At 36.5% G+C, this 23,665-nt stretch overlaps 1 protein-coding gene across 5 annotated transcripts in view; it reads left to right on the top strand.

Annotated features, from left to right (window-relative positions):
- GPHN (gephyrin) overlaps positions 1-13,516 on the top strand; it is a 714,820-nt gene extending 701,304 nt beyond the window's left edge. For 2 of the 5 annotated variants that reach the window (XM_074236098.1, XM_074236097.1), the window contains exons 23-25: positions 341-444; positions 5,175-5,271; positions 12,497-13,516. In XM_074236098.1, coding sequence (XP_074092199.1) covers positions 341-444; positions 5,175-5,271; positions 12,497-12,630 — 335 coding nt within the window. In that variant the 3' untranslated portion in view covers positions 12,631-13,516. The remainder of the gene's footprint in view (positions 1-340; positions 445-5,174; positions 5,272-12,496) is intronic. The other 3 variants (XM_074236096.1, XM_074236094.1, XM_074236095.1) reach the window with 2 other exon arrangements.
- The last annotated feature ends 10,149 nt before the right edge of the window (positions 13,517-23,665 follow it).

Below are 23,665 nucleotides of genomic sequence, written 5' to 3'. Positions count from 1 at the left end.
TTCAAAACAACTGTCAGATTTCATCTTAAAATAACCTGCCTTTTTCACTGGTAGGGTCAAAGAGTTACTATATATGGCACAACATTTTATTTAATCATTTTTATATGAGGATTTTTTTAATCTGAGATTCATCAGAAGTAGGAATGGCTAAAGATCAGTCACTTTAATGTAACTACAGTTAAACTTTAGTACTTTACAGTTTTCAAAGCTCTTAATTCAGAATAGCCCCAGGAGGAGATTTTTCATACAGAAAATTAATTGAAAATCTAGCAATAAGGACATTGATTAGGAAACATTTCTTTGTTTATATTATGAATGACTGACTGGTTTTATTTTTCAGGAAATCCTGTATCAGCTGTGGTCACCTGCAATCTCTTTGTAGTCCCAGCACTAAGGAAGATGCAGGGAATCCTGGATCCTCGACCAACAATAATCAAAGCCAGGGTAATGTTTTTATAGCTGTAGCAAACAATCAAAAAAAAAACTAAACTAAACTTTAAGGATCCACTTTTTCAAGTTTCCATAATTACCTGGACTGTTGATTTTTTATAAACAAGCAAAAGAAAATGTCAGTTTGGAAAAACTACTGGTCTCCTCTGCTCTTTCTTACATGTTCTCTTCTGAAGTCATCCCTGGCTTCAGGAAAGAATAATCTTATATAATTGAAAGCCAGTAAAAAACTTCTAAGAACCAAAAATTAAGAATGAATGTTAAGGGAGCATACTACATAGCCCACAAAATGTCAGGGCATGGAGAGTATTAGATCTGACCACAAGCTGGCATAAGATTTGAATCAACCCTCTTTCCCTGATAGAGAAGCCTTGTTCTCCCACCTATCCTCAACTTAAGATATGCTATAAGGTGCTGGGGTTAAAGAAATGAATAAATCATAATCCCTGCTGTCAATGAGCTACCAAACAACCAATAAAGGAAAGATGATCATAAGGGATTTTAAGGAATGAACACTAACATGGGAAAATAACACTAAAGTTACTTGGAATAAATATAATTTCGCCTCTCCTTCAATCACGAAAGAAATGTGAACAAAATTTGATTGTATCCATACATTTTTTTACTTGGTATTGAAAGATAGATATGGCAACAGAATGTCAGAGTTGGAAGGAAATTTAAAGGCAACATATTCCTGATTAGTAGTTAACCAGCCTCTGTGGAAGAAAACTCTCCTTTGATTAAACTTGGGAGTATGTTTGGTACCTCAGCAGTAGAATAACATTAGCAGAAAAGTTTGCCTATTCTTTCTCATAGCAAGGATGGCCTTGATACCTATGTAGATTTTGCTCATAAATATGTTACAAAGGTAGAGAGGAAGGCATAGAATCCTAAAATTATTGACATTCTTTCTACCACTTTTTTCCTTGACGATAATAAGGTAATTCTTCTTTTAATAAGAAGAATTGGTGTATTGGAGGATACAAAGTTCATCTCAGGTTAGCTGCTGAGTCTGCCTCTAGAATAGCCAAGTACTTTGTAAAATCTGAACTTTATACAATATGAAGAAAACAAATTGCTTGAGTTTCCATAAAATATTTTATCCAGAACTAACAGTATAAAATTTAAGAATTTTTAGATTTTATAAATAGTATAAAACTGAAAAATGAAGGGTAGAATAGTTTGTAGAAAGGACTTTTCTTCTTTAAGTCAGATATTTGGCACATTTGAAGTGGAAGTCCAACAAGGAGTTCACAGAAGTCAACTGGACTTTTTTTTTATCACAAAAAATCACAATCAATCACAAAAAATATAAATAAATAAAATTCAACAAAAGGCAGAAAACACTCTGACCAAACTAGAGGATTTTAACTGTGCAGTTTATTCACTCTTCAGACATTATACTAAATTTAGGAAACAAGAAAAATCCTGTTAGTGATAAGAGAATACTAATCAGAACTTTCTGGCACTAGCAAAGCCCAAAGAATCCTTCTGTGCTGTGCTAATGTTAATACCTACAATCTGTCTTGACTGACATTTGTAGCTTCATTCCATTAGACAAAGCTGCCTGGATGGGCTCCTTAAATCAGACTAATGTTCTATACATTGTTTCCATAATGCTTCCAATTTCCTGTCAGCCAAAGAGAATGCAAAACTTGGTCCAAGAATCCATCAAATTCCTGTCTCTCACAGAATCATACAACTCTGTGCCAGCAAACCACTTCCTCAGCTTGAACATTTGCATCTTAAACACCATCCCTAACTTAGTTTAACTAACTCCCAATACAATCTTCAATGTCCAGTCATTTCACTTGGCTTTAAAAAGTGTGAATAATCAGCTTTCTAGCTAAGCAATGAGGCTAGTAATTGACAGAAACCAGTGGAACTTTGGCCTCAATTTGTATTTTGGCCTTTCTCCGTCTTTCTTGGCTCACCCTGCCCTGCTTTGTTGGAAGCCTATGCAATGTGTCCGGTCACTGGCTCCACTTCAGCTAGAGGGGTTTGTAGTGAATTGCATTGTTTTTTCAATAGGCCAGACCAGTTTTGCTGGAAACTCAACCATTCAGTGTTGCACTGTTTTACAGAATACTGACATGGAGCATTTGATCTACCTGTCTATTTCACTGATTAATCAGAGTTGAAGAAGCATTGTCCTCCTTCCTCAAGGATCTTCAATTCACTCTTTAGAGAGATAACTTTTTAATTAATAAGTGACTGGACCTATAATTTCATTAACATGAGAACTTCTAATGCCTCTACCAATGCATGTCAGCAACCACATTGCAGTTTTAATATTAGGAGTTGCCTAAGTAGGGGATGGTTCAGTGTCTTATTCAAGGTCACATAACCATTATATATTACAGGTGAGCCTTGAACCCTGGTCTTCCTGGCTCTGAGGCCAGCTATCTTTCCAGTGTGCTTTAGGTGCCAGGCTGTCTATATACAGAATGAAAACCAGTTAAAAGGGGAAGAGAATAGGAAAGAGAAGTTGATGTTTAAACTGAGCTTTAAAGAAAACTAGGGATTCCTTAAGGTAGAGGTGAGGAGGGAGTGTACTCTACTCACAGTCTCTGCAAGGTGAGGGATAGCAAGGAGTCCAGGAAGAGAAGCCTGGAAAGGCAAATTTTCTATGTAGAAAGGATCAGGATTGCCACTCCCTATTAGAATCTCTTTCCTTATTATTCTTCCAGAGTACACAGAGATCTGCATGCTGTAAACACTGAACAAATACTTTGTGAATAATGTAAGCAAGAAAGTATGTACAATCTGAGCCTTGAACTTACACACAGAATCATAATTATAAATGTCATGTTATATATTATGTGATAAGCACAGCCTTTACTGAAATCTTACTAGCAATAATTTGGCAAATAATTCTATTAAATAAAATATTAAGTGGAGGGGTTTTAAAAAGAAAAAAAATTGAAAGCAGACAGGCCATCAAATCAGGTGGCATAAGCTCACAAAGATAGTGACAAAGGCAGGATTTCCAGCCTTGTCCTCTGACTTCAGAGTCAGTGTGCTTTCCATTATACCCCACTGAAAGAATGAAAGAATGCTAACTAGGGAGTCACAGCAGCTAGGATTAACCTTACCATGGCCTACCTATGAAAACTTGGGCAAGTCACTGTTTCCTCTGTACAAAGAGGCTGTTAGACTAAATGACCTCAAGGCCTTTCTCAGTTCTCCAACCAAGACCTACTATCTCTTCTGAAAGTTTATACAATATTCCACAGCTGTATTCCACTACTATTCCAACCCATCCCCTCCAAGATTAGCCATTATAGCTACTCAGAATTAACATCATTTTAATATCTTTTTATGTATAAATGTAGAGTATTTCAAAAAACTCCAAGGGAACAATTCAAAATCTATACATGCAGGGGGCAGCTAGGTGGTACAGTGGATAGAGCACCAGCCCTGGAGTCAGGAGTACCTGAGTTCAAATCCGGCCTCAGACATTAATAATTACCTAGCTGTGTGGCCTTGGGCAAGCCACTTAACCCCATTGCCTTGTAAAAACTTTAAAAAAAAAAGGGAAGAATGGTATTTCTACAGGCAGAGTACAAATAGGTGGAGGCTAGATTTTCCTAAAGTAATCATTTCCATTTTGTCAAGATTTTATGTGATTATGATCTCTTCTGGTTGCAATAGACTTAAAAGTACTTAAAAGGTAAAAGTTTCTTTGAGGGAACTATTAGTTCCCACATACTGAAGCAAGCCTCATTTATTCTGACATTGAACTAAACCTTAGATAAGCTGTGATGTGTAATTATGTGTTATTCAACTTAGAGCATACCCTTTAGGCATCTACTACTTTGTTTCTTGTACCTGTTGTTTCTTTAGCTTATCATATTTATCGTGGAGGATGAATTAAAAGCCAGACATAAAAGGAGAAGTTAAATCTGATTGGCGCAAAGCCCAATTAGTCAGTCAATGATATATAATGTGGGTATACTATTTTTGCTTTATTGGTTACCAAAGTGTTTCTTTATCTTTTCCCATTACATGGAAAAGAGTCACCCAGAATTCTTTTATAATGTCATTGTTCTAGTTAATCCAGATTGTTATATCCCTTAAGAAATATTATATTTGTCATCTATAATGATGAATCTTATTTTACATATATATGGATATCTATATCATTATACATACATGTGAATATATAAATATATCTGTATTATAGATTGTGCATATCTATATATAGATTAATACAACTACATATATGTATACAAATACATACATATATATATATACATATATATATATATATATTTCTTAGTAGTAGAGCACCAATGAGAAATTCTAAAAAGAAAAGGGAAACTGTACTAAGTCTTCATGTAGTTTGTTTGTTTTCTTGTTCATATACATTTAAATTCTTGAAGAGGATTTATTTATTTGCTCCTTCACAAATTGCTTTGATTCTACTTGATTTGAATCAGGGAGCCCTTCTGCTCTTATCTTGTCTTCTTTCTCCCATATAGCATAAAAGCTTCCAGTCCTTTCTTCATTGTCACACCAAAGACCCCAGTCTTCACCTGTCATTTGGTGGGGTAGTGATAGTGAAAGCCGCACTGGAACCTTAGCTTGTCCTGCCCACCACACCCTTAGTAACACCTTCAACCTCATCATGAGAAAATATCATCTGGTGATCTGGTTTGAACTAATCATAACCAATAAAAGGAAAACAACTGGTTTGTTTTCTTTACCCTTTGTTTCTACAGTTATCATGTGATGTGAAATTGGATCCTCGCCCAGAATACCATCGGTGTATACTGACTTGGCATCACCAAGAACCACTGCCTTGGGCTCAGAGTACAGGTTAGTCATGCCTGTGTTCAAGATTGCTCTGTGTACCTGTTCAATGTGTATGATTACTTAATACTTTATATTGACTTGACTATTCAGATTATTGTACATTTTCCTTTTGAAAATTCAGCTAAGTTAAATTATTTCTGCAGATTTGGGCATTCTGATATTATAACAGGCAAGAGTAAAAAATTAAAACAAATTCTTTTTGTTTAGCTAGGATTTGTAGAACACTTTTTATGATCTGATTAAGGGAATATGGTGAAGGGAAGGAGGGACCAACCACAATGGAGAAGACCCAAGTGGAGGAAAGTGAAGTATTCTAGGATATTCCCTTAACGGGATGATTTGAGTCCAGTGGAGGGTATAACAGGGCCTTGTGAAGCAACTCATTCTACTCTATCATGTTAAAATGTATCTCCTCCAATCATTCTATTAAGTTCTCCAGTTCAGTATTTATACCAGTGAATAACAGTCATTTGTCCTGCAAAGAAGTGTGATGGAAACATTCCTATTCCTCAGGAGAGTTCAGCTAAATCTAGTTTTTCTGCTTAGACAAAAGACTGATCAAAAGAAACAATATCCTCAACTGTTATTATAGATATAAGTGAATTTACATAAATACCTTTTAAGCAAAATCTGAGAAAATCTTAAAGAAATCAAAAGCACATATGAAGTCTGGACATGGGAGCATATATATCAGTGTTGTGTCAAAGTTCTATGTAAAGACACATGGCAACTTTCTGTTATATTAAGTGTCCTCCATTCTAACTCCCTGGCTTCAAATTCTCTATCACATGTTCAATTTTGCTAATCTAGATGCAGAGACTACGTATGTTTGGGAAGAAATCATCCTCTCATATTACAAACACAGAGTCAGGGGGCGGCTAGGTGGCACAATGAATAGAGCACCAGCCCTGGAGTCAGGAGGACCTGAGTTCAAATCCAACCCCAGATACTTAATAATTACCTAGCTGTGTGACCCTGGGCAAGTCATTTAATCTCATTGCCTTAAACAAATAAAAGTAGTTAAAAAGTTTTTTTAAAAAAAGAATGGACAGTCAGGAAAAAGTTTTTAAAATTCCCATTTTCTGTTATATCAAATGAGTAACTTGAGAATTTGCACCATTTTGTGAAATGGCATAAAATAAAAGTTAGTTTATTGTAATTGACTTTATATTCCTTCTACAACAACAATAATTCCCAATTTCAAAAGATGACCTGGTAATGTAAAATTTCGACTAAGGAAACATAGGTGTGTCCATGTCATCTCCTGCTCAAGAAGCTTCAGTGATCCCCCTACAGTTTTAGGATCAAATACAAATTCTTCTGTCATTTAAAACCCTTCCTAATCTGATTCTAAACTACTTTAAAGACTTTCCCTACTTTTGTTATTCCCCTGCGCCTACCTTGCTCCACAGCCTCACAAAACACCATTTTTTGCCCATGTCCTTGACCAGGCTGCCCTCCATACAAGGTGCTGGAGAAAGAACATTTATGGCTAGGCAGATGTGAGGTGACTAGAGAACCATAGATGATGGTGCTAGCAGGATCACCCAAGACTTCCTAGAGGGCCCCATTTGTGCTCAGATTAAAGAGAAAGGTGTTAAAATGCAAAAATACAGAGTGTTTGCATTCTCAGCTTATTCATATGCAGGAGATGGACAGTTAGGTGCAGAGAATAGCATTTACTCCCATTTAGCTAGAAAACAGTGTGTAAAAGAGGAAGTAATATGAAATAAAGGTGGAAGAATAAGTTGAAGTGACTGGGAATGGTGTTTAAATATTGCTAAATTGAGGAGTTTGCATTTTAATTTAGAAGCAATAAAGAACACTTACATGAACTATTGCAGAGTGAAATGAGTACAACTAGGAGAACATTGTACAGATAACAGCAATATTATATGATGATCATCTGTGAATGACCTAGTTATTCTCAACAATATAATGATCCAGAACAATTCAGAAGGACTCATGATAGAAGCAAGAGGGAGCCAAAGTTCTTTTGAACAGGGACAACAAACCTATACCTTTTAAGAAGAGGATTTTAGTAGTTATAATGGTATAGTAAGATGAAAGATCAAGTAGAAAACTAGAAGGTTAGCCAAGAAAGGATAAACCAAATTAGGATGATGGTAGTTCAGGGAGAATGAAAAGGAAGCAAGAGATGTAGAAATTAAAACCAACAAGACTTGATGACAATGCATGTAAATTAAAAATTTACAAAATTACTAAAAAAGATCAGAAGTGAATGAATAGTAAGGTGGGATCAGTGGTTATAGATGACGTCAGTGAGAGTGAGATGAAGGACAGGGAAAGAGAAGAGTCAAGAATGTGATATCAGGGCTATATATTTCTACACTGAAGAAAAGGTATGTTTAGGAAATAAGATCATTAGTTGCATTTGGTATGTGCTGAATTTTAAGAGTTGCTAACATAGCAAAGTGGAGATGTCAAACAGACAGTGGACTATTTAGGAGAAAACTTAAGAATGAATTCATAGATTTGGGAGTTATCTGTGTAGAAATGACCAATGAACCCTTTTGTTGCAGTGGTTTCTGTATTTTCCTGTGAAGAATCATTACTTGACCCAGGAATGCAGGTGTAAAAAGTAAATAGAGATTTATTGAGAAGTAGTTACAACATAAAGAAAATGATAGCAAAATTAGAGGGAGATTAAAGAAAACCACATGGATTGCTAATTTAATCTTGACAGTCCAACAGCAAGATCAAGCACAAGTCTTATTACAAGTCTTATTACAAAAGTAATAAGAGGCAGAGCCTCGACCAGAATCTCCTTAAATCCCCCTCTCAGGATCCATGGAAAGAAGTGGTGGCTTGGGAGCTGCCCAAGGCCTGCATTGGAGAGTTTGCCTTTTGGGGAGGGGTCGAGGGTCTCCGATTCTGACCTGGATGGCCTCATGATGATATTTCAGTGTGCCTGGTAAATCTAGCTTGTCTTACCTGTGAGAACTGGCCAAGGTCAGACTGAGGTCAAGAGTGTTTTAACAGAGTGACAGAAGAATTGTGAAGATTATTAACAGTGCAAACAAAGATTTACAAAATTTGTTTCTAATTAATTTCAGTATTTCCCTAAACCCATAATTCTTTGCATCACTTTGATGATCAATGAAAGAGAGTATAGCATAAGAAGCAAAGGAAGCCTAAAACAAAAACATGGGGGACACCCATATTTAGAAGACAGGAAATATATGATGATGATGATCAAAAAAGACTAAAAAGAAATTATCATACAGGTAAAAGAATTAGAAGAAATCAAAGTAATAGAAGCCCAGAAAAGAGAAAATGACAGAGATATATGAATGGTCATCAGTTTCTAAGCATCAGAGAGAACAAGGAGGACAAGACCTAAGAAAAGGTCATCAAACTTTGCAGTTAAAATCTTTGAAACTGGGGTGGCTAGGTGGCACAGTGGATAAAGCACCAGCCCTGGAGTCAGGAGTATCTGGGTTCAAATCTGGTCTCAGACACTTAATAGTTACCTCGCTGTTGGCCTTGGGCAAGCCACTTAACCCCGTTGCCTTACAAAAACCTAAAAAAGAAAAAATCTTTGAAACCCTTTAAGAGAACTATTTCAATAAGTAGACTATTCAGAGGAAGTTGGATTTAGGAAGTTCTATTTTGGACGTGGTTGGGTATATTAATTTGAAATCATTTTTATAGAAAAGATCATTGAAAGCATAGTCCTAGTTCAGTTTAAGGGAAAGCAAAGATCAGAAGTGAATGGATAGTAAGGTGGAATCAGTGGTTATAGATGACATTATTAGTCACCAAATCTTGTTGTTGCTAGAAGATTGGTGTCTTGGTGTCTCCATTTGAGACTGAGAGTTGGTGAAAGTGAATAAATTCATATTTAGCCCTGGAGAACTTTAAAACCGCTCAGGATTTATTATACAAGCCTGCAAGTTTACACATTAAAACTTTTCTCCTGGAGAAGTAGTAAGCTGCTTGAGGACAAGATAATGAGCTGTTTGCAAGAATGAGCCTAGGTGAGATGCTCCAGGGAAAAGAGAAAGAAGGCCACCAAGAGACCTGGCTGAGCTAAATGTGAGAGAGAAAGGAGAGGCAGCCATGAGGGCCGGTTCAGATGAGTCTAGCCACATGGCAGAGAGGCCTATGGTTCTTCAGATCTAGGCTGGGAGCACGTGGCTCTAGCTTAGAGAAAGAGAGAATTTGCCATTCTTGTAGCAAGGAAGGAGAGAGAGAACTTCTCTTCCTGGTCCCTGACTTAAATATACTTCTGTAGTGGGATGGACAAGGTGGGTGCTTGGGGAGTGGTTCAGCACCTGGCTCCAGGTACTTTCCAATAGGCAAGCTCCCTGCTGGTCTTTCTCTTTCCCAAGGTGCATGACCTTTAAGTCCAACATGTTATTCCCTGTGAGAGATGACTGTCATACCTGCATAATCTCCACCCATCAATGACAGAGGAGGGGGAATGTGCTGAGGTCACTCTTATCTTGGTGAATTTACATTTAACAGTGGAGTTACTCTGAACAATAGGAGTCAGTTTACCTCTGATCCGTGTCCAGCCCAGGAGCCCTCAGGCAGGCACAGATAACATTTTAAACTGGACAAATATTTCTCTTACATACAGATATTTTTTCCTTCTACATATTCCCCATTCAGACAGAATTTAACAGTGTAAAAGACTACATAATTTGTCTCCAAGCACAACATCTCCTATGTCCATAGCTCCCTGCACCATTGTTAACAATGGAGGGGATCATGGAGAGCAAGAGGACAGTATCTTTAGGGAGGGTCAGTTTTGGGGAGGGTAAAAGAATTCTTAGATTGGGAGACTGAGGCTGAAGGAGAAAGAAAAAAATGATCAAAGGGGAAAGGAAAAGGAATCTAGGGTGCATAAGTAGAGTTGGCTTGGACAAGAAGATGTGTTACCTTTCTCAAAGCTTGGGGGGGGGTGGTTGTCAGATGAAGCTGTATAGAGGTTTTAAGATCAGGAGCAAGGGAAATGAAGATGCTGACCATATATAAATGATTTCCATATTCTCAGTCAATTAGGAGGCAAGGTCTTCTGAGAGATGGGTTTGTACAGGTTGAGAAGAGTTTTGGAGCAACTCCAAGGAGTTTTTAGGATAGAGCAATAGATAGAGCACTTACTAGCCATGTGACCCTTGGCAAGTCACTCAACCCTGATTGCTCCTTTCCAGGGTCATCTCCAGTCATCCTGATTCATATCTGCCCCCCTGAACCCAGATATCTCTGGAGCAGAAAATGAGACTGATGACTTAGCACAGCACCTCCTCACTCAAATCCAGTTCATGATGCTTGTCATGGTATCACCTCCTTGATGTTGTGGTCTTCAAGAATGAAGAACAAACATCATCATTATTATTATTATTATTATTGTTATTATTATTATTAATCAGGGAAGAATAAAAGGGATACAATGCTTCCAGAGGTCTGAAAGCAGATAAAATAGCATGAAATTATAATGTATTTATTAATCACAGTTAAATAGCTTCCTTCAGTAGTCCTCAGCAGCTTGGTACTAAGATGAGAGAAGGTAGATGGTAGAATTGACTTATAGTTGAGGACTGGAAGTGTGATTGGTGAAAAGACAAAGGGATAAAGGATTCCAGAGTGGTGAATAATGTATAATTGAACTGATCAACTCTAGGGTCAAGACTATGAAGGAAGAAGTTGAAGGCACTGAAGACTAGGGAAACCAAAGAGAATATGATAGTTTCTAAGTATGAGGGCAGAGATTGGGATAGAGAAGAAAACTACAAACAACTCCTGAATGAACTCCTTGAGGAAGATAGAAAGTGATTACCTTACATGAGATTAGTTAGAAGAAGAATCTGGACGAAATGATAGAGATAGAGTGAACCTTGAAGACAGAAATGTTGAAGACTTAATAGTCACATTCTAGAAGTAACAAAGGAAAACATGTACTTGTGTTATTATTGATGTTATCGTTTGTTGTTGTTGTTGTTATTGCTGCTTCTGCTAATTTTGATTGAGAGTTGGAAAATGGCAAGAAATGTCTCTTGAAGAAAGCCAGTTTTTTTGTAAGTTCCAGGAAATTGTTGTTGTTATGGTCTTCTTCCAGAATGAAGGACAAGCAACCACTGAGATACCCTGAGGGTCTTACCCTTCCAACAATTTTTTTCTTTCTTCTTTTTAAAAATGATCATTGTTGTCCTCATTGCCTCATTTCTCTCTCACATAACATTAATGACTGAATGGATATTGCTTCAGTCAAACTGTGACCTGAGAAAGACCTAGTTTTAAAAATCCAAGGTCTCCCACTGCATCCAGGGCCATCTCCAATCATCCCGATCCATATCTAGTCACTGGATTCAGATGGCTTTGGAAGAGCAAGTGAGGCTGGGGACTTAGCACAGCAGCCCCTCACTTAAATCCACCTCTCTTGCATGTCATGACATCACCTCCTTGACTTCAGGGTCTTCTTCCAGAACAGAGGACAAGCAACAACAACAACCAGGAAACTAAATGATTATGAGATGAAAGGTAACTGGTTAATAAGAAAACTAAGGGTCCAGAAGAAGGCAGAAGAGCACAGGAACCAGGGTAGGGTAAGACCAAGCTAGACAGGTATCCTGGTTCTGGGAGAAGTAGCAAGAGAAAGGTTTTTGCAGCAGGCAGTGGCTCCTCTGCATTACAGGAATTTAGGAAGCATCAGGGTGGGGCATGACAAGAAATAGTGGTCAGAATCCATTCTCTGGGGTGGGTTTGAGGGCCTATATGAAGAGGATATAGGGAGTAAGGAAGTTGGAGAGACATGATATTGAGACTAACTAGCTTTGTGTCTTGAACAAATCACAATGAAAATAATCTCTTAAAATCATGTGAGACCTGAGTTTGAATAATACTTTTGATACTAGCCATGTGACCATAGGCAAGTAACTTAACCTCTCTGAACCTCAATTTCTTCAATTGTAAATCTTGCCTTAGAGGTCCATTCTTGTAAGGATCAGATGAGATAATGAGTTCTATAAACCTTAAAATGCCACCTAAATAGCACTTCTTTTTCATTTGGGGGGGGGAAGAGGTAGCCTATTCAATCCATACAACCTATCTAGGTCTAAAACTCCATGACATATTAAATCTGAGCTTCTCTTTTATTTATCCCTTGCATTGTTGTTCATTAGATTTCATTTTGGAAAAAATGCTACAAAGATCATAGATACTTTCAATGGGTCTTCTGCTAATAAAAACCTCTCTTCCACAGGGAATCAGATGAGTAGTCGTCTGATGAGTATGCGCAGTGCCAATGGACTGTTGATGCTACCTCCAAAAACTGAGCAGTATGTGGAACTTCACAAGGGCGAAGTGGTGGATGTCATGGTCATTGGAAGACTATGATGGTCACCAGCGAAAGCAAAGCTTTGATGCATGTCTACATATCATTGACTGTATCCTGTAATATGCAATGGCACAGCTAGTTTTTCTGATTTGGATAAAAGTTGATCAGTATAGTCAACACCTTGACCTATATTTCAAATGAATTTAAATAAATACCTTTTAAAAAAACACCTAAAAATAAAATCTTAACAAAGAAATTTCTTCTGATTATATCAAAGCAACTTTTTCCTTTCTTGCAATTGCTTTGTGTGTTCAATGCTAGGTCTGATAGCGGTAGCTTTTAGTAGACAGCAGTAGGTGCCTGCAGAACTTGTGTTTTTCTCATCTTTAAAATACAACTACTTATGCTCTTTAAACAAGGCTGTCTGCTTATTTATACTAGCTTAGGAAACACTTGGATTTCCCTTCTTAGTATGCTTCATAACCACTTCACAGAGAGCTTTGGCTTGTTCTTTCTCTTGTATCTCGTGTTTATGTGCACAGTGCCAAAAGAAGACTGTGTGGGGATCTCACTCTGCCTTGGGGTATGCCACCCCCTTTACAGCAGGGTCCGGGGGGAGTTTTCATCCCAGCAGCCACCTGGCACAGTCCTCTTGGGCAGTAACTGGATACCTTTTATTTGAACAAACAGAAAAAAAATTGCTTCCTTAAGTGCTGACAGCCTTTTTAACCAATACATTTAAAAATGTACAGAAATTAAAAAATATAAAGAATCAAAGACTGATCTTGTACAGATATTAGTGTTACCAGCATTCATGTGGAAATTAAATGAGCAGAGAAATAAGAAACCTAATGTTGAACAATTCTGTACCATAACATTTTCTGTAATGATATTAAAACAATGAATAAAAAAAATCCTTGATCATTATTTAAAATTTCATTGTATCAGCCTCCTTATTTGAAAAGGAAAAGGTTGTCTTGCCCTCAGCAAGACTGAAAGAAAGGTAGAAGAACTGGAAGGTAAGTTGGACTAATAGGGAATTTTCACTTCATAAATATTTGAGTCATCTAATAACTGATTTCATTGCTGTAGTTTCAGCTCTCTGTAGAAGGCCTAGTTGTCCAGAAAGGAGAGAAGAGTAAGTTTAATTGATCTGGTATTTTCTAGCCAAGAATGGCTGACTACATCCTCAAAGGCAGGAAACTGGAAAGAAATATTATAATTCATTAGTTTGGAAGAGAATGATAATACAAACATACTGAAAATCAGAAATCTGTAATTTATTGAAAGGAAAAAATATTAGTAATAAGAAAAACCATATGAGTATCAGGGATTTTTAATGGTTTTAGGATAAAAGCAGCAAATATATAAACTATTAGGAATTCAATAGATATTATAAATATCATATCTCTGAGTACTTTAGGGGGAAAACCCCTATTTGGGTTGGTTTTGCTGAACTGTTTTTATTCTTTGTTACCATAGATGGCTTACTGAATGGAAGTAGGAATATATTTAGAAATTAAGATAGAAAAGCAAAAAGCTTTTGAAACATTTTATTTAAAATTTTTAAAAAGTAGTAAAAATGAGTTCATTTTTAAAATTCAAAAATTACTGAAAGGCGGAGTTAAGGAGAACAAGGGGAGTTTTAGAAAGAGAAGAAAAGAGAGGGAAATAAACATTTATAAAATGCCTATGTACCAGCCATTATCTCATTGAAGTCTGAAAACAATCCTAGGAAGTGCTATATTACTCCCATTTTACAGTTGAGGAAAATGAGGCCCTGGTTAAATGATTTGTCCAGGTTTACACTGTTAGTAATTGTTTGAGATCAATTGTAGACTGAGGACTTAACTACTTCAAGTTCCCCACCCTGTCCATTGAAAGACTTTACAAAAACAAGTCAATGGTAAATGAGGAGAGAACTAAATTATGAAAATAATTCAAATAAAATTACCAAATTAAAGAATATATAACTATAAATGAATCATGTTATAGAATAAAATAGAACTATTAATCATCTGGCTAAAATCAGTCACAAAGCATTTATATGCTAGGTGATGATGACAAAAGCCAGTCTATCTCTGCCCTCGAGTAGCTGTGGAAAGGCCTCATGTAGTAGGTAGTGTTTAAGATGGTATTTGATGGAAATAAGAGTTTGCATGAGGCCAAAATGAGATGGGAATGGAGTATCATGGCCAAGAAAAAAGACCACTTAGCTGGACAATAGAATGTGCTAAGAAGGAGTAAGATGTCTGGAAAGGTAAGTTGTAGACAGATTGTAAATGAGGGTGAAGTACTTTAAATGCCAAATAGAGGAATTTGTATTTGATTTAGAAGTAAGGGAAGTGTCATGGTCTTATCCATGCTTTGAAGGCAGGGAGACAAATGAAAAATTGAATGCAATTTTCCAGGTTAGAGGTAGTATGGGCCTGCACTAAAATGATGGCTGTTTGAGTGGAAAGATGGGAATGGATGTGACAGTTGTTGTGAAGACCACATCTGATTACAAATGTGAGTTGAAAGAAAATGAGGAGGTGAGGATGACTGAGGTGACTTAGAAGGATGATGGTACACCTGACAGAAATTAAGAATTTCAGAAAATTGATGAGTTTGCAAAGATAGATAAAAAGAATTATCTTTTAGACATGAATTCAAGATGCCTAATGGACATAAAGTTCTATATTTCTATTCAACCAGATGCAGGATGAGCTGAAGAGAGACTTAGGCTAGATGTATTAAAAGTTGACTTGGGGCAGTTAGGTGGCATAGTGGATAGAGCACCAGCCCTGGAGTCAGGAGTACCTGAGTTTAAATCCTGCCTCAGACACTTAATAATTACCTAGCTGTGTGGCCTTGGGCAAACCACTTAATCCCACTGCCTTGCCAAAAAAAAAAAAGTTGATTTGTATTTAAATCTAAGAGTGATGGAGAAGATAACTGAAGTCACCAAGAAAACCCATCTAGAAAAAAAAGAGGGCTGGGTGGTGCAGTGGAAAAGAGCACCAGCCCTGGAGTCAGGAGTACCTGAGTTCAAATCTGACCTCAGACACTTAATAATTACCTAGCTGTGTGGCCTTGGGCAAGCCACTTAACCCCATTTACCTTGCAAAAAATAAAAAAAAGGAAGAACTATGGGATGCCAAAGTTGGGAGATAGAGTTCAGATGCTAAACAAACCAAAGAGAAGTACTCACACAGGTAGAAAAGGACCAAGAAAGAACTTGGTGCCTTCAAAACGTGACAAGGAGAGGGATTTCTTGTAGGAAGATATTGCAAAAAGATCTATATGCATTTCCTTAATCAAAGTTATCTCTTAAGTTCCTCTTGCTCAAAATTCAATCCAATAAATATTAAGTACCTATTGTCTGAAAAGAACTATGCTGGGAGGAGAAAGATATAGGACACAAACACTATCTGTATGATATCTCTAATAGGGAAAACTAAGATAAACACACTAGGATTCAAAAGAGAATGTAAAATTCAGAGAAAAATTTGAGGAAGAAAAAAATCACCTTCAGCTGGTGGGATCATGAATGCTTCACGGAGAAAGTGGCCCCTGTGTCAAGTTTCAGAAGTTAGAAACAGGAATGGTAGGAGTCGACTGAAGTGCCCCCTCAGGTAGAGGGGATAAAACGAGCAAAGACAAGAACAGAGTAAAGAATAACCCTGTGAGATAAGGCTGGAAAAATAGAACTGTTGATAGCCTTCAGTGCCAAGAGTTAAGACTTATGCTGTAATTGGTAAGCAATAAATAGAGAAATGATAAAACTAAGTCTCCCTATCACTTGGAGGATCAAAGCTACAAAATACTGTTTGGCATTCTAAGTCCTTAACTTGATGTGATCCTACCCTTACATTTTTCTTATACTTTATGCCCCTCTATGTATTGTTTGTTTCTGACCTCCTTACTATTCTTCAAACAATATACTCCATCTCCTGACAGTAGGCATTTTTATTGAATCCCCCTTAATTTTAGTACCTTCCTTCTATTATTTTCTACCTATCCTTTATATAGCTTGTTTGTATATAGCTATTTGAATGTTATCTCTCTGAATAGATTGTGAACTATAGGGAAGGAACTATCTTTTGCCTTTCTTGGTACCCCCCCCCAGGTTGGCATAGTATTCACATAGAGCAGGTTCTTAGTAAATTTTTATTACCTGACTGACTTAAGTATGATTGCAGAGAAGAGAGAATACAGATAGAAAGACTAAGATGATAAGAACCTGAACAAGGATTATGGTCACAGAAGTAAAAAAGAGGGGAAAGATATAGGTGATACATGAAGAGAGAATCAAAAAATACATGGCAACCAAAAAATAGTAAGAGTCAAAGGTAATCACTACAGTTTCAAGCTTGGATGACTAGAAAACTTAACAGATAAAGGAAATTTTAAAGGACAAGCAAGTTTTAAGAAAGAGATAAGTTCAATTTTGAATGTGTTGAAATTTTGAAGAGCAACCAGGACATCCAAGTAGAGCTATGTAGCAGACAGGCTGGAAATAGGGAATTAGAGAACTGTGAAAAAGATTTTGTCATCATTACATGACCATAAGAAGTGGTAAGATCACTAAGGATGGGAATGAATAGGGAAAAAAGACAGACCCTTGAGGGACTTATGTTTAAGGGATGAGAGGAAGATGAGAAGATAAAGTACAATTGGAGAGGTTGGAGAAAAACTGATAATGCTGTTATCAAGGAGATATAATATCAAGAAAGACTGAAATGGCAAGTGAAGCCAGGATGGTGGGTTAGCAAAAAGCAATATATGAAGTAAGCCATAAAAACTCTTCCAAACAGAATTAGAAAATTCACCAGATCTGGTGCACTAATCCTGATGAGAAAATCTAAGGAAAAAAAATCACTGATTCATTTTTCCAGCCTAGGCAGCATAACAAAATAAATCTGAAGACACTTGAAATGGGTCCTGGCAGGAAAGCACTCATGCAGAACATTTCAGGAGAGAAATAGATGCTGTACTGGACAAAAGGAGCTTCCATGCCCATACCAGGGCACTCCAAGACACATATCAGGGCAAGAGGCACCAAATGACAGCTTTTGTGCTCACTCTCCAGGTCCAGGGCAAACAGAAGAGAACACCTATACCTATCAGTTCAGAAAGAAGCAGTAGTCTAGGTAGCTCAGATCTCTAGAACAGGATCCTCAAGACACAAACCCAGGAGAGTGACTCCAAAATATCTACAAGGAAAGCCTTAGAATAAAACATAACCTGGGCACAAATTCAACTAGAATTCCTTGGAAGAGATGATGCCAGTGGTTAAAAAAATGTCTTTTTGAATGAAATGAGGGTGCTTGAGGAAAAAATGGAAAAGAAATTGAAGCCATGGAAAAAGAATTAGAAAGGGAATTAACAGCTTGCACAAAAGGAACAAAACCTTGCGCAAGCAACAAATTCCTTAAATATTAGAAAAGATCAAAAATAAAAGCTGAGACAAGAAAAGTTAAAACTAAGTCAAGCAACAGAAGGAGAAAAAGAAGATGGAATCTCAGTAAAAAAAAGTCAACTAGAAAACATCAATGAGAAAAAAAGTAAAAAAAAATACTGTACTACAAGAATAACCAAGAAAAGAAAAAAGAACCTAGGCAACATATTTCAAGAAATCTTAAAAGAAAAAATGTGGATCCACCAGCCACATCTGGAAAGAAATCCCAAAATGAAAACTCCCAGGAACATTATAGCCAAAATTCAAAGTTTCCAGAGCAAAGAAAAAATATTACAAGTAGCTAGAATGAGCTCAATTATCAAGGAGCCACAGTCATAATCACACTTGATTTAGCAGCCACAACTATAAAGAAGTGGAGAATTTGAAATATGATATTTCAGGAGGCAAAGGAATTACAACCAAGAACAACTTACCCAACAAAACTGAGTATAATCATATGGGAGAAAAAAATGGAACTTAAATGAATCAGAATCTTCCAAGTGTTTTGAATGTAAAGACCAAAGTAACACAAAATATAAGTTCAAATCCAGGAGTTAAGAGAAATTTAAAAAAAAGTAAATGCAAATGATCTGTTAAGGGAGAAGCTACTTATCTTCAAACATTGGAAGATACATGTGTCCTCAATAAGCCCTGTCATCATCAAGGATCATGGAGTTTAATTTAGATAAGTCCTGGGAGTTGCCTATTCTGTCTTGTTGACCTTAAAGGAAGATGTGGGGAGGAAGGAAGAGGAAAACACTAGAGAGGTGGAAAGGAAGAAGGGAAAGAAAAGCTATGAAAAATTAACTCACAACCCTGGTGCAAAAACAGACAGCTATACAGATAAAGGAAGAATGGCTGATATTTGAATCTCACTCTCATCTGAACAGACCAAAAGAAGGAATAATAGTCACATACACACAATAAAGTTGGATACAGAATAGATATCTCTCAACTAGGAAAGAAGTGAAGGGAGAAGGGGAATTAAGGGGGTCTTAAGTAAAACAAATCCCAAGGAGGTACAAAAAATATCTGTAGTTCTTTTGGAGGTGGCAAAGTATAGGAATCTGAGGAGGTGCCCATAAATGGGAGAATAGTTAAACATCATTTGATATTTATATAAATGTGATATAATACTTTTGTGCTTTAAGAAATGATGGGGGTGGCTAGGTGGCATAGTGGATAGAGCACTGTCCCTGGAGTCAGGAGTACCTGAGTTCAAATCTGACCTCAGGCACTTAATAATTGCCTAGCTGTGTGATCTTGGGCAAGTCACTCTTAACCCCATTGCCTTAAATAAAAAAAAAGCAAAAAAAATCAGAAATAAAAAAAAGAAGAAATGATGAAGAGATTCAGTGCAAAAGCAGCCAAGAGTCCTGCAGTTGTATTGATTTTGGGACTACTTATTGCTTTGTTGGGAAGGTGGAGATCTTTACCAGTGACTATATAATAAGGACCACCCCAAGTTATATTACTTTCACTGACCTGGAACATTTTATCAATGATGCTCAAATTTCAACAACAAACCCTATCAATACAGTCTTTGACAGCAAATCTGTTTGGTCACAGATTTGATGTTGATGATGCAAAGTCAGTCATGAAGCATTGGTTTTTCATGGTGGCAAATTACACAGTCAGGTCTAAGGCCTAAAGGGGCGAACAAAAGCTTCTATCCAGAAGTATTTTCTATGGGCTTGACAAAAATAAAAATTATCGAAGCTTAAATGTGGCACTTTTAATGCCTCTTCTTTTTTTTTTGTTAACAAATACAAAACAAGAAAAAAACACATTGTCATGTACACAGGAAAACATTAGAGGATTCATGACACAAAGCAAAAAATTTCATTTCAAGAAAGCCTATATAATAAATACTAAACAATTTAAAATTGTCCATTTTTTCTTTGCTTCTTTGTAGGATTTTCTTCTGTTCTCTGCTGTGTACTATTTATCTTCCTTCCTTCCCCCAGGAAGGCTACAATTAAGGGTGGATATTTGCATATACATATATATATATATATATATATATATGCATTTATATACCAAAATACATTTATATACCCACAAATAAATATATTTTATACATGTATATATACACATACATACATATACATAGATACATACAAACATATTCATAGATATTTATATTTGGTTTGTGTGTATTTCTTATTTTTATAACATTTCCTGAAAGCAACAACCCTTCTTCACTCTTCTACTTTACTTCTGTTAACTATTTTGCCCTCCTATTCTTTAACCTACCATCTTTCCAAGAATCCTCCTTACCCACTCTTCTATACTCTGCTTTCCCACATCTAGAACTCCTTATCCTATTCCCTCACCTTCTTAGTACTCTTCCTAAACTCTCCTCCTATTTTCTTTCTGATTTTAAAAGGTTTTCATACACATATATATGTATTGTTCCCTTTTTAATACATTCCTAAAAGTAGATTTCCAGAACTACTTGTTCTCCTCCATCTAATTCTGCATCCTTACTCTCATATCTCATTTGTATAAGATAACTTTTTTTTTATCTTTTCCTATACCATTTTACTTTAGAATTCCATCCTACTCTGATCTACCCTAATCTTTCCTTCAAACCTGCCAATTACTGGGGCAGCTAGGTGCCGTAGTGGATAGAGTACCAGCCCTGGAGTCAGGAGGACCTGAGTTCAAATTCAAGCTCAGATAATTAGCTGTGTAACTTTGAGCATCACTTAACCCCATTGCCTTGAAGAAGACAAAAAAAACTACCCAATTATTAATAACAATCTTGCATATATGGTTTACATTTATACATGGAGTAATAGTAAACATTATTGTCTTTATTGATCCCTTGTAATTAGTCTTTGATATTTACTTTATGTTTCTTTTGGATCTTGTATGTCAAATTTTATATTAACTTCAGGTTTTTTTGCATCAAAATCCTGAAAGTCTGGCAATTCATTGAATGTCTTTTTTTTCCCATTCAGGATTATATTTAACTTTGCTGGGTATGATATTTTTGACTGCAATCCCAGTTCTTTTGTTCAATATGTATTGCTCTAAGACCTGTGTTTTTTTAATGTAGTCACTGCTATGTCTTGAATAATTTTAATTGTGACTCCATCGTATTTGAATTGGTTTTTCTTGTTGCTCTTAATATTTTCTCCTTAACCTGGGAGTTTTGGAATTTGGCTATACTATTCCTGTCAGTTTTCCTACTAGGATCCTTTTCAGGTAGTGATTACTGGACTTTTTTTCCTATTTCTACTGTCCTTTCTTGTTCTAATACTTCAGGACAATTTTCCTTAATTATTTCTTGTATTACTATATCAAGATTTTTGTTTTCATTGTAGTTTTCAAGTACTTCAATTATTCTTTTTCTTTTCTTGGTCTGTTCTCCAGATCTGCTGCTTTTCTTGTAAGGTGTTTCACTTTCTCTTCTATTTTTTCATTCTCTATATTTTGTTTTATTTAATTTCTTGATCTCTAATAACTTCATTAACTTCTCCTTGCCTAATTCTAATTTTCAAGGAGTCATTTCTCCTTTAAGATTATGGATATCAGGGTGGCTAGGTAGCACAGTGGATAAAGCACCAGCCCTGAGTTCAAATCCAGTCTCAGACACTCAATAATTACCTAGTTGTGTGGCCTTGTGCAAGCCACTTAACCCCACTTGCCTTACAAAAACCTAAATAAAAAAATAAAAATAAAAAAAAGATTATGGATATCCTTTTCCAGTTGATTAACTTTCTTTTCATTATCTTTTTTTCCTGGATTGTTCTTAATTTTTTTTTTAGTTTTTACTCAATTTTTCTTATTTGGTTTTTAAATTCTCTTTTGAGTTCTATGAATTCTTTTTGAGGAGGTAGCAATTTTAACATTACTCTTTGGGATCGGAGAGCTTTTTTTTTTGCTTCACTTTGCTCTGAAGATGAATCCTAGTCTTCTCTATTCCAATAGTAATGCCTATTGTTGAGTTCTTTCTCCTTTCCCTGGTTCACTTAAATTTTTTTTTTAATTCTTAGCATCTTGTTATATTAACCTCTGGTCCCAGAGTGTGGAGGAGAGTACCCCTGTCCTCAAGGAGCTCAACCTCTGAATTCCTTTTTTCCTCTAAACCACAGCTGGTGCCCCTTCATTCACTGTACTGGAAATGATCTTACTGAGAACCCTCCAGAGGCTTTAACCTTCAGTTCATCTCACTGGCCCAGAACCAAGACCAAGAACTTAGTTCTGTAAGTGTCCAAAGGCAGTAGTATCCTCCACCACTGCTTCTATACTCCCTGGACTTGTGCTGTTCCTTCTTGCTCAGGACCACTCTGCCACACACCTAGGCCTGGCATCCATTATCAACAAAGGTTCCCTCTCTTTCCCAGCTCAGATACACTTTCCAAGAGGTGATAATTCCTGTGGCTCAGGTGGAGGCTCCCTTCCACCCCACCCCAGCTACCCCAGGGCTCATCCCTTGCTGTTTCAGGAGCTAACCTGGAGGTGTTTATACTGCACTCTAACTTCTCAGTCCTGGAATCTCCAGTTGTCCCAGGACAACCACTGTTCTTCCCCTCTATACTCACCCTGAGATGTTATTTTTACTTGTTTGTGGAGAAAATCTGGAGAGCTTGGAATTTCCTGATCTACTCATTTCATTGTTGAATTCAAGGAAAAACACAAAAAAGTACATTAGTGAGAACACTAGCTGTCCACTGACTGGGTACTCCTTATGAACATGCAAAGTGTACCCTTTCCTCCAGTACTCAAGTCAGTATTGAAATTAATTACCTCTATGAAAAGTGTCTATACCTTTATCATCCATGTATATTTTGAAAAGTTGAATGATAACTTGGCATAGTGGACACCATGGAAAAGGACCTAAGGGAGTCACAAATCAATGACATCATTGAGGTAGGTTGTTTTGCTCAGATCCCCAAGATCCAGAAACCATTGCCAAACTTCTCCATTGACAAGGAGCTCAACAAGAGTATCAATAAAAAGATGTTGTTTCCTATGGTGCAACTGTCTAGGCGGCTATCTTGTCTGGAGAGAAATCTAAGATGTTCTGAATTTGATTTTAGGCTTCATTCTTCTTTCATTTGGTATTGAAACAGTTATTATAACAGTTCTGATCAAATGAAATATACCATTCCTACCAAGTTGACACAGACCTTTACCCCTTTATCAACTACTCAGACAGTCAAACTAGTATGTATATTCAGATTACAAAGGTGAGAGAGCAATGACAAAGGATAACAACCTGCTTAGCAAGTTGAAGTTCATAGGAATCTCTTCTGCCTCCAGAGATATTTCTCAGATTGCAGTAACATGGATAATTAATGCAAATAGTATCCTTAATATGTCTGCTGAAGATAAGAATTCAGCAATAACAAAAGGCATCTGAAATCTCCTAAAGTACAATAGATTTTCAAGTGTATTGTACCTTGTTCTAAAACTTTTATTAAGTAGGTGCACTTGACAGTATTGAGGTCATTTGTTATGGTGCTATTTCAGTTAGTCTAGGTTTAGGCCCTTGTACATTTTGCCCATAACTTTTTACAAAATACTTCTTTTATTGCACATTCAGAGAACTTTATATATATATATATATATATATATATATATATATATATATATATATATATATATGTCTTGTGTGCGTATCCTTAAACTTCCAATCT

The sequence above is a fragment of the Macrotis lagotis genome, chromosome 4 (genome assembly GCF_037893015.1).
Source record: "Macrotis lagotis isolate mMagLag1 chromosome 4, bilby.v1.9.chrom.fasta, whole genome shotgun sequence".
Classification (NCBI taxonomy): domain Eukaryota; kingdom Metazoa; phylum Chordata; class Mammalia; order Peramelemorphia; family Peramelidae; genus Macrotis; species Macrotis lagotis.
Note: the sequence above shows the minus strand (reverse complement) of the source record. Positions and strands in the feature narration are given on the sequence as shown.